General features: G+C 46.6%; 1 protein-coding gene across 2 annotated transcripts in view; it reads right to left on the bottom strand.

Annotated features, from left to right (window-relative positions):
* LOC128824972 (uncharacterized) overlaps positions 1-11,620 on the bottom strand; it is a 63,148-nt gene extending 51,528 nt beyond the window's left edge. For both annotated transcript variants that reach the window (XM_054006983.1, XM_054006984.1), the window contains exon 1: positions 11,531-11,620. In XM_054006983.1, coding sequence (XP_053862958.1) covers positions 11,531-11,545 — 15 coding nt within the window. In that variant the 5' untranslated portion in view covers positions 11,546-11,620. The remainder of the gene's footprint in view (positions 1-11,530) is intronic.
* Between the last annotated feature and the right edge of the window lie 600 nt (positions 11,621-12,220).

Here is a 12,220-nt window from a genome sequence, read left to right as displayed (position 1 = left end):
AGGTAGACAGGGCTTAGGGGACATGATGGGCAGACTGCCACAGCGGGTTTAAAAAGCAGGCAATGCCATGCTGGTGTGCCGGCAGTACGGTTATGATACAGACAGTCTCCTGCAGCGTTATGAAAGTACCACTACAAACCACCCATGCTGGGCTGTACATTTCAGGCAAGCTGCACCAGTCATATGGGCATTGGGATGTAGGTTTTCACATCAGCCTGTATATGGGGCTTGTGACAAATGGAGTCAGCCAAGACAAAATAGGCTGATGAAGAACAATAGAACTACACAACCAATGCCTGGCTCTCTCCCCTTGGTGAATGCAACACTAGGCAGGGAACACTGGCTGACACAGGAAATTCAGTGCCTATGCCAAGATGAGATCCGAAAGAAGACCTATTGCTTTGTCTCTCTCATGTGCGCATAGCGGTAGCTTCCTGCATACAGGCCTCACACTGCCATGAAAAAGCCCCCCTTTCAGATCCCAGTTAGCTGCCTGCCACACTAGCGAAGAACATCCAGTTTATCTGAGCTTCCCGTCCTATCCCGACGTATATGGCACATCCATCAAACATCTCCCTTCCATGTTGGTAGGTCACCCAACTGAGCCACTGTTCAGACAGGCGCCTTCTTCTCCGCAGCCTCCTGGTGTTTCCTAGCTGCACTCATTGACATCTTTCTTAAGAGCTCACCTGAAACCATCCTTTCTCCCCCACTCTGCTGTGTATTATTTATATCGTTAACTGTAATTAGATATATAAAGAGCTTTTGGATACAGTTTGTATTAAAGATTCTTTACATTACTAGACAGAGCAGGATCTACTATTAGTGTATTTAATGGTTTCTGAGGCAGCCAGCACCATAGTGTCTAGGCTTAGTACATGCTTAAAAACAGCTTATTAATAGAGCCTGCCCACAATGAACAGCAAAGATAAATCATTCACCTCCCCAGCACCCTCCCAGATGCTCATTTACTACAGTGATGGGAGCCATCTAAGAACCTAGACAGACAGATTAGAGAGAAATCCCTGAGCAAAAGATCCCCTCGCACCATGCTCTGAAAGGCAAACTCTCTTGAGCTCCAAAGGAGAATGAGGAGGAGGGAATTACCCAACAGAGACCTCCACCCAAACGCCCTGCTTCCAGTCCTCAAGGCTGAGTCATAGCGATGGTCCACAAGATCACCTCAGTGAACTCAGTTGTAGCCACAGGACCTGATCCTGATCCCACTGAGGTAGACAGCAAACTCCCATTGACACTAATGGGAGCAGAGTGTGCTTTGCAGGGGCAGGGTCTAGCAAAAGAGTCACGGCTGCTTCAGGGTGGCGGCTTAGCAATCAACAGCCTGAGAGGTGTGCACTCTACCAAGTAGGAAACCTCCCACTGGGATGAGAAACACTCAGCAGTGTATTTGCAAAGATCATGCTAGGTTCATCGGGGCATATCTCCTTTAATCAATTCCCTGCCATTGCAAGAACATTGGGCATTGGTGCGCCTCCGTCCCTCCTGTTCTCTGCTTGTGGGACACAACAGTTTAGTCTCCTCACGGCTGTTATACTTTGGTCTAATTCTGGTTGCTGGGTTTCGTGTGCAGGTGCTGGGGGGTGTTGGTGTCCTGTGATGTGCAGGTGAAATGAAATGATCTGATGGTCCCTTCTGGACTTAAACTCTGACTCTGTCTCTGTAACACAAAGAACAGTAGATGCTGAATGCGCTTAGTCCCAAACTCCAGGCAGTTTTGAGGAATTTGTGGTAGCCAGAAGTACAACAGGGCTGGCAAGGTACCTACCAAGAAATCTTGCCAATTATCAATTGCCATTGGCACCCTCAAGGCCTTTGGAAAGCACAGTCAATAAGGCCAGTCCAGAGAGGAGGAGACTGTGCAACAGGAAGTCCTGGGTTCAGGAATGCAGCCTAGATGTCAGCAGCACTCACTCACAAAGCCTCATCGTGGCATGGGCCAGTTTATCGTCTCCTGCAAAATGGTTAAAAATTCCGATGTGGGATGCAGCAGGCACTGACCCTCTCCCTGCCTTCTACAGGCTCAGTCAGAAAGATGCTGTAACTATCCCAGCTGCACAGCCTGGGCTTAGTAATAATAGCATAGTCCACAAGATGACCTCAAAGCATCGTACAATCCTTACCACACCCCTATCAGGTTGGTAAGTAAGAACCCCATTTTGCAGATAGGGAATTTGAGGCACAGAGCAGCAAAGCTGGAAATAGAAGCCAGTTATTCTGACTTCTGCAGAGCTGATCAATGCTGCAGGTTTCTCACAGAGCAAAAGAAAAACAGTTTTCTACTACAGAGGCCAAGTGTTTGCTGGGGCTTATAAAGAACCCTGGCACACATCCGATCAAGAAGAGTTTATAAACTCTATGGGCTGAACAAGTTCAAAGAGGTTAAAAGCATTATAAAATAAAATAAGAATAATAGCCTAGCTCTTATATAGTGCTTTCCATCAGTAGATCTCAAAACACTTGACAAAGAGGTGAAGTGACTTGTCCAAGGCCACGGGCAAGGCCAGGAATAGAACTCCAGTCTTTTGAGTCCCTGACCCAACCTCTAACCACTAGGCAACTCTGCCTTCGCCTTACTACAGCAAGTAATTCAAAGTGCCTGCTTCTGATCTCAATGGAATGGAGTTACTCCTGATTCACCCCAGCTTGAATGAGAGGAGAATCAAGCTCTAATCTATACTGGCCAGTGTACATGTATTGTTTACAGCTAATCTGTAAGGACAGCAAAATAATAGCCTCACTATCTGAAGACACAGTAACAATCTACAATAAGTTTTCACATCCAGGTTTTTCAATACTTGCTTTGAAAGAAAAATTAATTGACTTAAAGCTTCACTTAGATATTGTTAGGTTGAAAAGGCATCTCAGTTACTTCTTCTATAAACCTTATTAGAATATTACAGTCATAAAACTACCATGTCTGAAAAGCAGGAAATTCTGTACCACATTCTCCACTGGCACTGTCATTGGATTTACGCTAGCCCAGAATCTGGCCTGCTAAGACAAGGCTAAGCGTATGGAAAAAATAAATGTTAAAAAAATCTGGAAATTCAGAGTTAAGGTTCCACAAACCCCCTTAGTTCTACCCCTTACCCCGTGCCCCAGAACACCCTAAACTGACTCCTAAAGACACTTAGGCCAGATTCTCTAAAATATTTTGGTGCCTAAGTCCAGTGGGAGTCAGGCAGCTAAATGCCTTTCTAGATCCAGGTTTTCTACTACCACATTGTACCTTTCCCTACTTCCCATTGTGAAACACATATCCCCTAAATATACAAATGACATTCACTATAAAGAGCCCATACACCCAGCCACAGATGCTCCTCGAATGCACTGTCCCAGAATGAGCCAGACACAGTGTCTCAAGTCCTACCCTCCAAGTACAGATCAAAGACCTTCCCTCTCACCTCACCTTCCCACTAGAGTCAAAGGACTGCAATATTTTCACATTTTACCATCTAACCACAACCTCCAAACACCTACCACTTTGTACCATTCCACCATCCTCTCTACGGAGAGTGGAAACAGTGCTATACTCATCCGCTTCTCCTTCCGTTGGGGGGCTGAGAAACAAATACCCTCATACAGCCACTATGGTCTCTGTGACTGTACACATCTCTACCTAACATCTCCACAGGGTACCAATCAACTACCACAGACTCACACCTTTCAAGGCCAGAAGAGACCGTCATGATCTTTAGTCTGATCTCCTCAATAACACCGACCAGAGAACCTCACCCAATAATTTCTGCATAAAGCCCATAACTCCTGTTTGAGCGATAACATAGCTTTTAAAAAGTCATCCAGACTTGACTGAAAGACTTCAAGTGATGGAGAATCCACAACATCCCCATGTAAGTTGTTCCAGTGGTTAACTACTCTCAGTGTTAAACACTTGCACTTTATCTAATATCTAATGCTAGCTGCAGACAACAGAGCACTGTACCTTATTCTCCAAAACAGGTTCTTGACCTTGCCAGTTCCACACAAAGAAGAACTCATGAGACAGTACCTGAAATACTTAGCACAGCTGCCCATCTATGCCAGAGGGCTGCAAGGTCTGGTAAGGAATGGGGAGGAGTTAAGGTGGTTTGTGAAAGCATAATCTAAACTTCCAGGCTTCTAAACAGCTTGGTGCTCTTTTCTTCCCCACAAATGTAATCTTGATTTACAATTTGTTGTCTTTCGAGTGCTTGTTCCTTTGGAGAGCAGTAGCATTCTAATAAGGTCTTCAGCAGAAGTAATTGAGACATCTTTACCACCTTAACTGTGTCTTTTTGTCTGGGAATAATTCCTTCCAAGATTTTAAGAAGCTCCTTTTTTCACTGCAGGGGAAGGGGAAGAGGAAAAGACTCGGAAATAACCCACTGGTCTTAAATCTACAGACTCCAAAGAAAGGATAGGAGTAACCAAACCAAATACCTCCCCTCATCAAACTGCCCCTGAACACAAGGAAGGAGGAAAAATTATACTAAGGATCAAAGCCTAATAATGGTGTATTGGTGTATTCTGACTCTCACCACAGCAAGACATCATGGCAAGGGTGTTCGAAGTGCAGCTGTTGCAATGAAAGAAAACATGCCAGTCACGATGCCACAGTAAAGTTATGCTAAGCATGAAGATATGGGGCTGGAGGAAGTGGAGCTAGTCATCACTGTAAAAGTACAGGGCTGAAATAACTGTTACAGTCATTTTTATGGGACACTAATCACCTTGGTGCAGCAGCAAAGCAGTCTGGAATGAGCCTTAAAATGTGGTTCTGCCAGGCTATAAAAATAGCCCCTTCTCAATCAACAGATCTACTTTCTGTATCAGTCACATTTGCTGACCAAGGTGACTAAAGCTTGTACTGCTTTTTACTTCTCTTATCCCTGCAGACCCAGCACAGATAACTGAGACAGGGTTATCATACGTCCGGATTTTCCCAGACATGTCCGGCTTTTTGGTCCTCAAATCCCCGTCCGGGGGGAATTGCCAAAAAGCCGAACATGTCCGGGAAAATGCCGGCATCCCTGCCCCAGTCCCCTGCTTACCTGAGCGGCTCTGGCTGTGAGCTGCAGGCGGATTCCCCGCTGCGGCGGTGGCTGCTCCCCCCAGACAAATCAGCTCTGTGCAGCTGAAGAGCGGAGCTGCCCGAGCGCTACCGGCTTCACGGTTTGCCGGGCAGCCCCCAGACCTCCAGACCCTGCGCTCCCGGCCGGGCGCTTCCCCTCCCAGGCTCCGGCTGCTCTGGGGAAGCACCCAGCCGGGAGCGCAGGGTCTGGAGGTCTGGGGGCTGCCCGGCAAACCATGAAGTCGATACGCTCGGGCAGCCCCCAGACCCTGTGGCTGGGAGGGAGGAGGGGGAATGCGGGGCGCTCAGGGGAGGGGGCGGAGTTGGGGCAGGGACTTTGGGGAAGGGGTGGAGTTGGGGCGGGGCCTTTGAGGAAGGGGCGGGGCCAAGGCCCTGTGGAGTCTCCTCTTTTTTAAAACCTTAAATATGGTAACCCTAGCTGAGAGGGAGCTGGAATCTATTCCTTATTGGGCGTCATCAACAGAACTGTTTATTAAGTTCCAATCAGTGACACCTGTGCAAACCCAGTGATGGCCATGGAGGTTGCACATGTGTAAACTGAGGGCAAAATTCTTCCTGCAGAATTATTATTGCTGGTGACTGTATATGAGAAGGAAAAAGCCCATCAGGAGTTTGCAGAGCTAATATTTAAAAATAAGAGGCCTGATTCTCCTCTCACATTGGCTTCAGTCCAGTCATTCCTGATTTACATTGGTGTAAGAACAGAATTTGGCCTGATATTTTTTTACATGTGAACTAAGCAAATCTGATCTGTTTTTTTTCTGAATGAAAAAAACCAAGCATGTGACCTGAAGATTTTGCATTATTTTCTTGAACCTATGGACAACAAATACATGCTGCAGTATGATGTGACTTAAACTGGAAGCCCAGACTTCAGCTAATAGTCTTCAGGAACTTTCAGCAAGTAAAGAACTTTAGAATCATTTATATCTGCCTGGTATTGTTGCTGAAAAAGAATGGAAAGCAACAGGCTAATTAGATTTGCCAGTCCTGTTAACACTGATGAGAGCCACTGCTCAGATAGATGCCCAAGGGGAAGAAGAGAAGGACAGAAGATGAAGGAACATGAGACTTGCCTATTTATGCTTCCTTCCTGGATTTAGTTTCCTTTTCCTCTCTTGTGTGTCCATCTTTCTCCTCAAATTAACTGCTGTAAGGATGCTAAATGGTTTGAATGAGGAAGGGCTACTCTGCTAAAATGATAATATACTAGTGTTGTCAATTTCCCTTATCAAGGACTAGACTTTCACATCCAAACAAGCAGCATTCAGAGAACATCATGAATAAGGCTAAGATTTTGTCACGGATATCTTTAGTAAAAGTCACGGACAGGTCACGGGCAATAAAGAAACATTAATGGAAGCCCCTGACCTGTCTGTGACTTTTATTAAAAATATCCATGACAAAATGAGCTCAGCTACAGGGTCCCCCCGCTGCCCGCGACACCTGGGTGCTGCAGGGAGCCCTGACGCCTGCAGCGGCCAGGAGCTCCATGGTACCCCTGATGCCCAAGTCGGCTCGAAGCTGCAGGGAGTGGAGTGGGGTGGGGTGGGGGTGTGTACTGCTTTAACTATACCTGTATAAAATGGTAAAACTTAATTTTTGTGTGTAGCCAAGGCCTTAAATACAGTCCATGGAGTTCCTGAATATAGCCCACTACTTCATTTTTAAACAGGACACTTTCCTGAAAAAGCATCATCAACTTCTACAGAGTCTACATTTAAAAAAATAGAAGTGTTTGGTCCTTATGGTATTGAAGAAAACCTTCCAAACATGAACTGACTGTAATCAATACAGTGCTGTCCTGCTGAGTCAGCAGACAGTTAGCTTCAGGGCCTTTGCAGTTGCTCAACTTTGCCAAGCTGCAGCAGAGTGAAAAGAGGGACCCAACTCACTGTAAGAGATATGTAAAAGTATTTGGCAAATGTATTGTTTGATTAATTTCACAATATTCATAGAATAACTTATTTGACAAATTTTTCTGCAGTATTTGACCAACTGGTCAAATATTCAGCACATATTTTGTTCAACTAACACTGATGTAATTTTTCAAATAACACATTCTCTAAATGTTTTCCAGCGATTTGGCCAGCTCTAGTAACAAGTTACATTTTTTCAAATGCATTAACTAGAAAGGCTATTGACAATATGCAAGTCACTGTGTGCTCTGCAACAAGCTGGGCCTAAATTTTGCAGGTAGGATCCTGTATTTGTAGCAGCTTCATCTGAATTTAACACTTGAGGTTTTAAATAAATTAATGACAATGAATAATCCAATCAATGCACTAGTCCACACATTTTCAGTTTCTGATGAGCTGCAGAAGTTTGTACTGACAACCCATGACTACATAATTGTGACGCTCTATACCTCGGGGGAACACCAGCCCCCCATGTTCATCCTTGTAAAATGATTGTGTGGTATCCAATGCAAAGTTTGTCATGTCGGGTGTCTTCAGAAGGCTCATGATGCACTTAGCATTGTTGTTACAGTAATGTTATAGGTTATAGCTTCATGTATATAGTTATGAGGCTGAAAATGTATTTTCATGGCTTAAAATAAGCCCAGGCAAAAACTCTCCAAGAGCAGAGTTCACACCTCATTAAGGCATGTATGGGACAAACTTAGCCCAGCCTCACAGAAACAAAGGACGCTGGCCTAGGCAGCAACAAAAGGATCTGTTGGACTCTCCAGTGAGTCACCCCCCTTCCTTTGGCCAGTTTAGGAGAGCAACGAGGTAATGCTCACCTGACTCTGAAGGGGGGGGGGGAGGAGCAAAGCCAAGAGGAAAGAAAGAACATGATAAAAGGGAGAGATGTTTGCCATGCTCTCCTCTCTCTTCCATCTACATCTACAGACACCACACCAAGCAACTGAAGTGCTGATCAAAGGGGAAAGCCTGGCTGAAGGGCAACCAACCAACCTGTGGTGAGAAACATCTAAGTTTGTAAGGACATTGAAAGTGTTAAGATGAGTGTAGAATGCGTTTTGCTTTTATTTCATTTGACCAAATCTGACTTGTTGTGCTTTGACGTATAATCACTTAAATCTATCTTTATAGTTAATAAATCTGTTTGTTTACTCTACCTGAAGCACTGCATTTGGTTTGAAGCCTGTCAGAGACTCCCCTTGAGATAACAAGCTTGGTGCATATCAATTTCTTTGTTAAATTGACAAATTCATATAAGTTTGCAGCGTCCAGTGGGCATAACTGGACACCCCAAGACAGAGGTTCCTAGGGTTGTGTCTGGTACTTGAGATATTGGCTAGTGTCATTTGGTTGCACAATCTAAGGAGCAGCTGACATGCCAGAGGCTGTGCATGAACAGCCCAGAAGTAGGGGTTCTCACAGCAGAGCAGGGTAAGGCTGGTTCCCGGAGTCAAGGATTGGAGTGACCTAGCAGATCACCAGTCCAGATATCAAGAGAGGGGAACGTCACAATCATAGAACTGGCAGAAGTGAGGCTGGAGTACTTTTATGAGGCTGTTGGGAATTCTAATACCTGGGGAGGAGTGGGAGGCAGCTTGGGACTGAGGGATAAGCACATTAGCTGATATTTCTGCAAAAATATTAGCAGTGAAATAGTTAACAATGTTGCCATTTATGTTGCTATTGTTATATTTCAGAATCAATACCACAGTGAGATGAATGGGGGTAGCTCACATCTGTCAAAGCTCTTAGAATATAGAATGATAGAAGATTAGGGTTGGAAGAGACCTCAGGAGGCCATCCAGTCCAACCCCCTGCTGAAAGCAGGACCAACACCAACTAAATCATCCCAGCCAGGGCTTTATCAAGTCGGGCCTTAAGGATGGAGATTCCACCACCTTCCTAGGTAACCCATTCCAAATTCTGCAGCTGTGGAATCATAGGCCCTTGAAAATACGTTATGATTAAACACAATGCACAATCGTTCTATTCCTTTCAATTGAAAGCGTTGAGTAGGGGGAGAGCAGCACAGGTATCTGTCATTTTCAAGCCCTATTTTTATAAAGATGACCAACAAAAGGGGGAAAATGGGGTATGTACCTAATTTTTTGCTTCTTTAAGATGTTTAAAGAAAGCTTGAAAGGAGTTTCTGTACATGTTTTTTGTTCTGCTTATTTTGTTAGAAAATAGAAATATCTTAAACATCTTATACCTTAAAAATATCAGGAATGTCAAGTTTCATCTTCCTTGATTTTGCTAAAGGACTCCACAGATGACTCAGAATATCTCAGTCTGAATAAAAATCCCTTCCTCTTCCCCTTCCTTTCATATCTTTGGTATCTATGTTGCCATAAATCTGCTATTCCTCCACTTATCCATAAAGTTCCCTGACAAGGCCTGAATTTCTAAGGTAAAAACAAGCTGGGGGGAGGGGGGGGAAATAAACTATTTTTTCTGGGGTGAAAAAAATCTTTCATGCCTTCTTTAAAAGAAAAAAGGGGGAACCCAATATTTTTTCCCTTTACAAATCCCCTTTATTATGAGCTGTGGCCACAAGAGACTGCAGCTCCCAGCCCATGTTGCTACAAGTGGTCTTTCATCAGGAGACAGGCACTATACAAAAACCTGAGATAGACAGATGCTCCCTCTCAATCTGGACAGCCTCTTCTCAGGTCAAAATAAGAGCACTGCATACTGGGACCAGTTGTCTCCATCTGTCGCACCTCCATATTAGAGATGACAAGCAACTGCAATTTGTTTCACTTCATGCACGTTTGTGGTGGCTCTTGGAAAATTGTGGCCACAGCTTTTTCTATTGGAGGGCATGCACATACACCCTTCTGTGTGCATAACTGCATCTCCAGCAAGGTTACTAAAAGACACACACAAAATGAGAATTACTATTGAATAAATGCAAGGAAATAAGCTTCAGCTACTAAATTAATACTACAAACATTTCTAAGAAGCTCTGTAGCTGCTGTAGAGTCCCTTTGGCCTGATTACAGCTGAAATTGTTTTGCCAGATCCTCAGGTTGTGACTAAACGGTACCTGGTTTGCATGCATGCTATTTTCTGTATACTGCAGTTCATCTGTTGCTTGGTTTTCTTTTTGCCATCGGTGGTATTTTGAATAACTCACTCATTAAATAACACTCCCATGAATCCCACATTTTATGTATTTTGAACATCCCCTCTCGAATTTGAATTAGGCACTCAGATACTGCAGTGAGGAGCGCTGCTCAGCTACCAGATAGGTAGGTTCCATTTCCCAGTTTCTCATTAAGTCCTTAGGCCTTTGCAACTATTATCCTTCCTAAGCAAAGCACATGAACCTAAAGAGTGATTCTAAGGTTACTCCATGCATGAGACCGTATGTGTGTGAGAGAGAGAAATCAGAGGATTGACCATGATTGAGTCTGTGGGGTCTCAAAGGCTCTTTCAGTCCAGGCATTATTGGATAGGTTGTTGGGGGTGGAAACAGGACTCGGGAGTTCGTGTGCGAGGGGCTGGGCTCTAGAACTGTGGCGGGAGATAAGAGCTCCACTCTGCCTTGTGGACTGCCAGTGCCTCACAATACAGAGAGGTTACAAAACACTGAACTGCAAGTACTGTATTTCTTGCCTCCATAGGAGTGAGCATGAGTCCCACAAAGGATGGCTTTGCAGGAGCCCCAGTGGTTCTAGGTAGAGTAGGACAGCAAGAGCTCAATTGGTTACAGAAACACAAGATATGAAGGGAGAGCCATGCCCCACCAGCTAGATGATTTGTTGGGATTGCCCATACTAATCCCCTCTCCTTAGAGCCCCACGATGCATAGTGACTATAGAGACTTCCACAGATATGCTCCAGGAAGCAGCCAGAGGGAGTCAAGTCCACAGCTGCTGTGCCCTAGTGTGCATTAGAGGTGGGGGGCAAAGGATACTGAAAGTAGGACATGAAGTATTGCACTTAATCTGCAGCAAGGGAGATTTAGGTTAGATATTAGGAAAACCCTTCTCACTGGAAAGGCAGTTCAGCTTGGAACAGGCCCTGGGGGGGGGGGGGTGGAGTCCCCATCACTGGAGGTTTAAGGACAGGTTGGCTCAGTGAGGGGCTGACCCTGATGACCTCTCGGGCCCCTCCAGCTGCACAGGGCTGTGACACAAGGATCCCTAAGGAAGCAGCGGGAACAGCCTGAGGGCCCAGAAAGCAGGCGAGAGCCGCAGGGCCAGGGGCCAGCGAGGCCCAACACGCCTCAGGGCAGAAGAGGGCCAGGGCCCAGCGTGCGCAGATGGCAGCGGGAGAGCCCGCGCGCACGAGGCCGGAGGAGGAGGGGTGCGATGTCCCAGCATGCACTGCGTGGAAGGGGCGGCAAGGACGGGAACGGTGCCCCATCATGCAGTGGGGCAGGGCTGCAGGGGGCCTGATGTCCCGGCATGCACTGTGTCGGGTTTCCCATCATGCATTGGGCGACAGGGGTCGGGGGCCTGCCTCTCCCGAGTCCTCCTCAGTCCCGAGCTCCCGTACTCACGATGAAGGAGGCCATGTCCGGGCCGGCCGCTGCGCCGGGCGGCTACTCACGGAAACCACCGCCCAGGGCCGGACGGTACCGGCCTCCGAGCACGCTCGGGCAGCTTCGGCAACACTCGGGCCCTTCCGCCTCCCCGTGTTCGGGGGGCTTCGGTAATACTCGGGCCTTTCCGCCTCTCTCCGCTCGGAGAGCTTCGGTAATACTCGGAGCCTTGGCAGGACTCTGGAGCGTTCGGGACGTTCCGGCTCCACTCGGGGCAGTCCGGCTGCTACAGCTGGGACTTGCTCATGGGGCATGTTGGGGGCATGGGGCCACGCAAGCTGGAGGAGGCCTGTCCATGCGGGGTTGGGGCCGCCTGGCAGGGTCAAGAGATTTGTCGGTTTGTAAAGACCCAGGCAGAAGTTACCACTGCCCTTCCCCAGCCCCCCCCCCCAACAAACCCAACCCCCCTGAACTCAACCGGAGCCACAGCCCCCCACATCCGAACCCCCCAACTCAGCCAGAGACCCAGCCTCCCCAAGCCATAGCTCCCCCACTGTTACCTATAGTTAAGGCTACATTTTAGTCATGGCCAGATATTTTTAGTAAAAGTCCTGGACAGGTCACGGGCAGTAAACAAAAATTCACAGCCTGGGACCTGTCCGTGACTTGTACTATATACCCCTAACTAAAACAGGGGCCGTGGATGTT

The sequence above is a fragment of the Malaclemys terrapin genome, chromosome 16, assembly GCF_027887155.1.
Source record: "Malaclemys terrapin pileata isolate rMalTer1 chromosome 16, rMalTer1.hap1, whole genome shotgun sequence".
In the NCBI taxonomy this organism is placed as follows: Eukaryota; Metazoa; Chordata; order Testudines; family Emydidae; genus Malaclemys; species Malaclemys terrapin.
The sequence above is the reverse complement of the archived record's forward strand: the minus strand, read 5'-3'. Positions and strand labels throughout refer to the sequence as shown.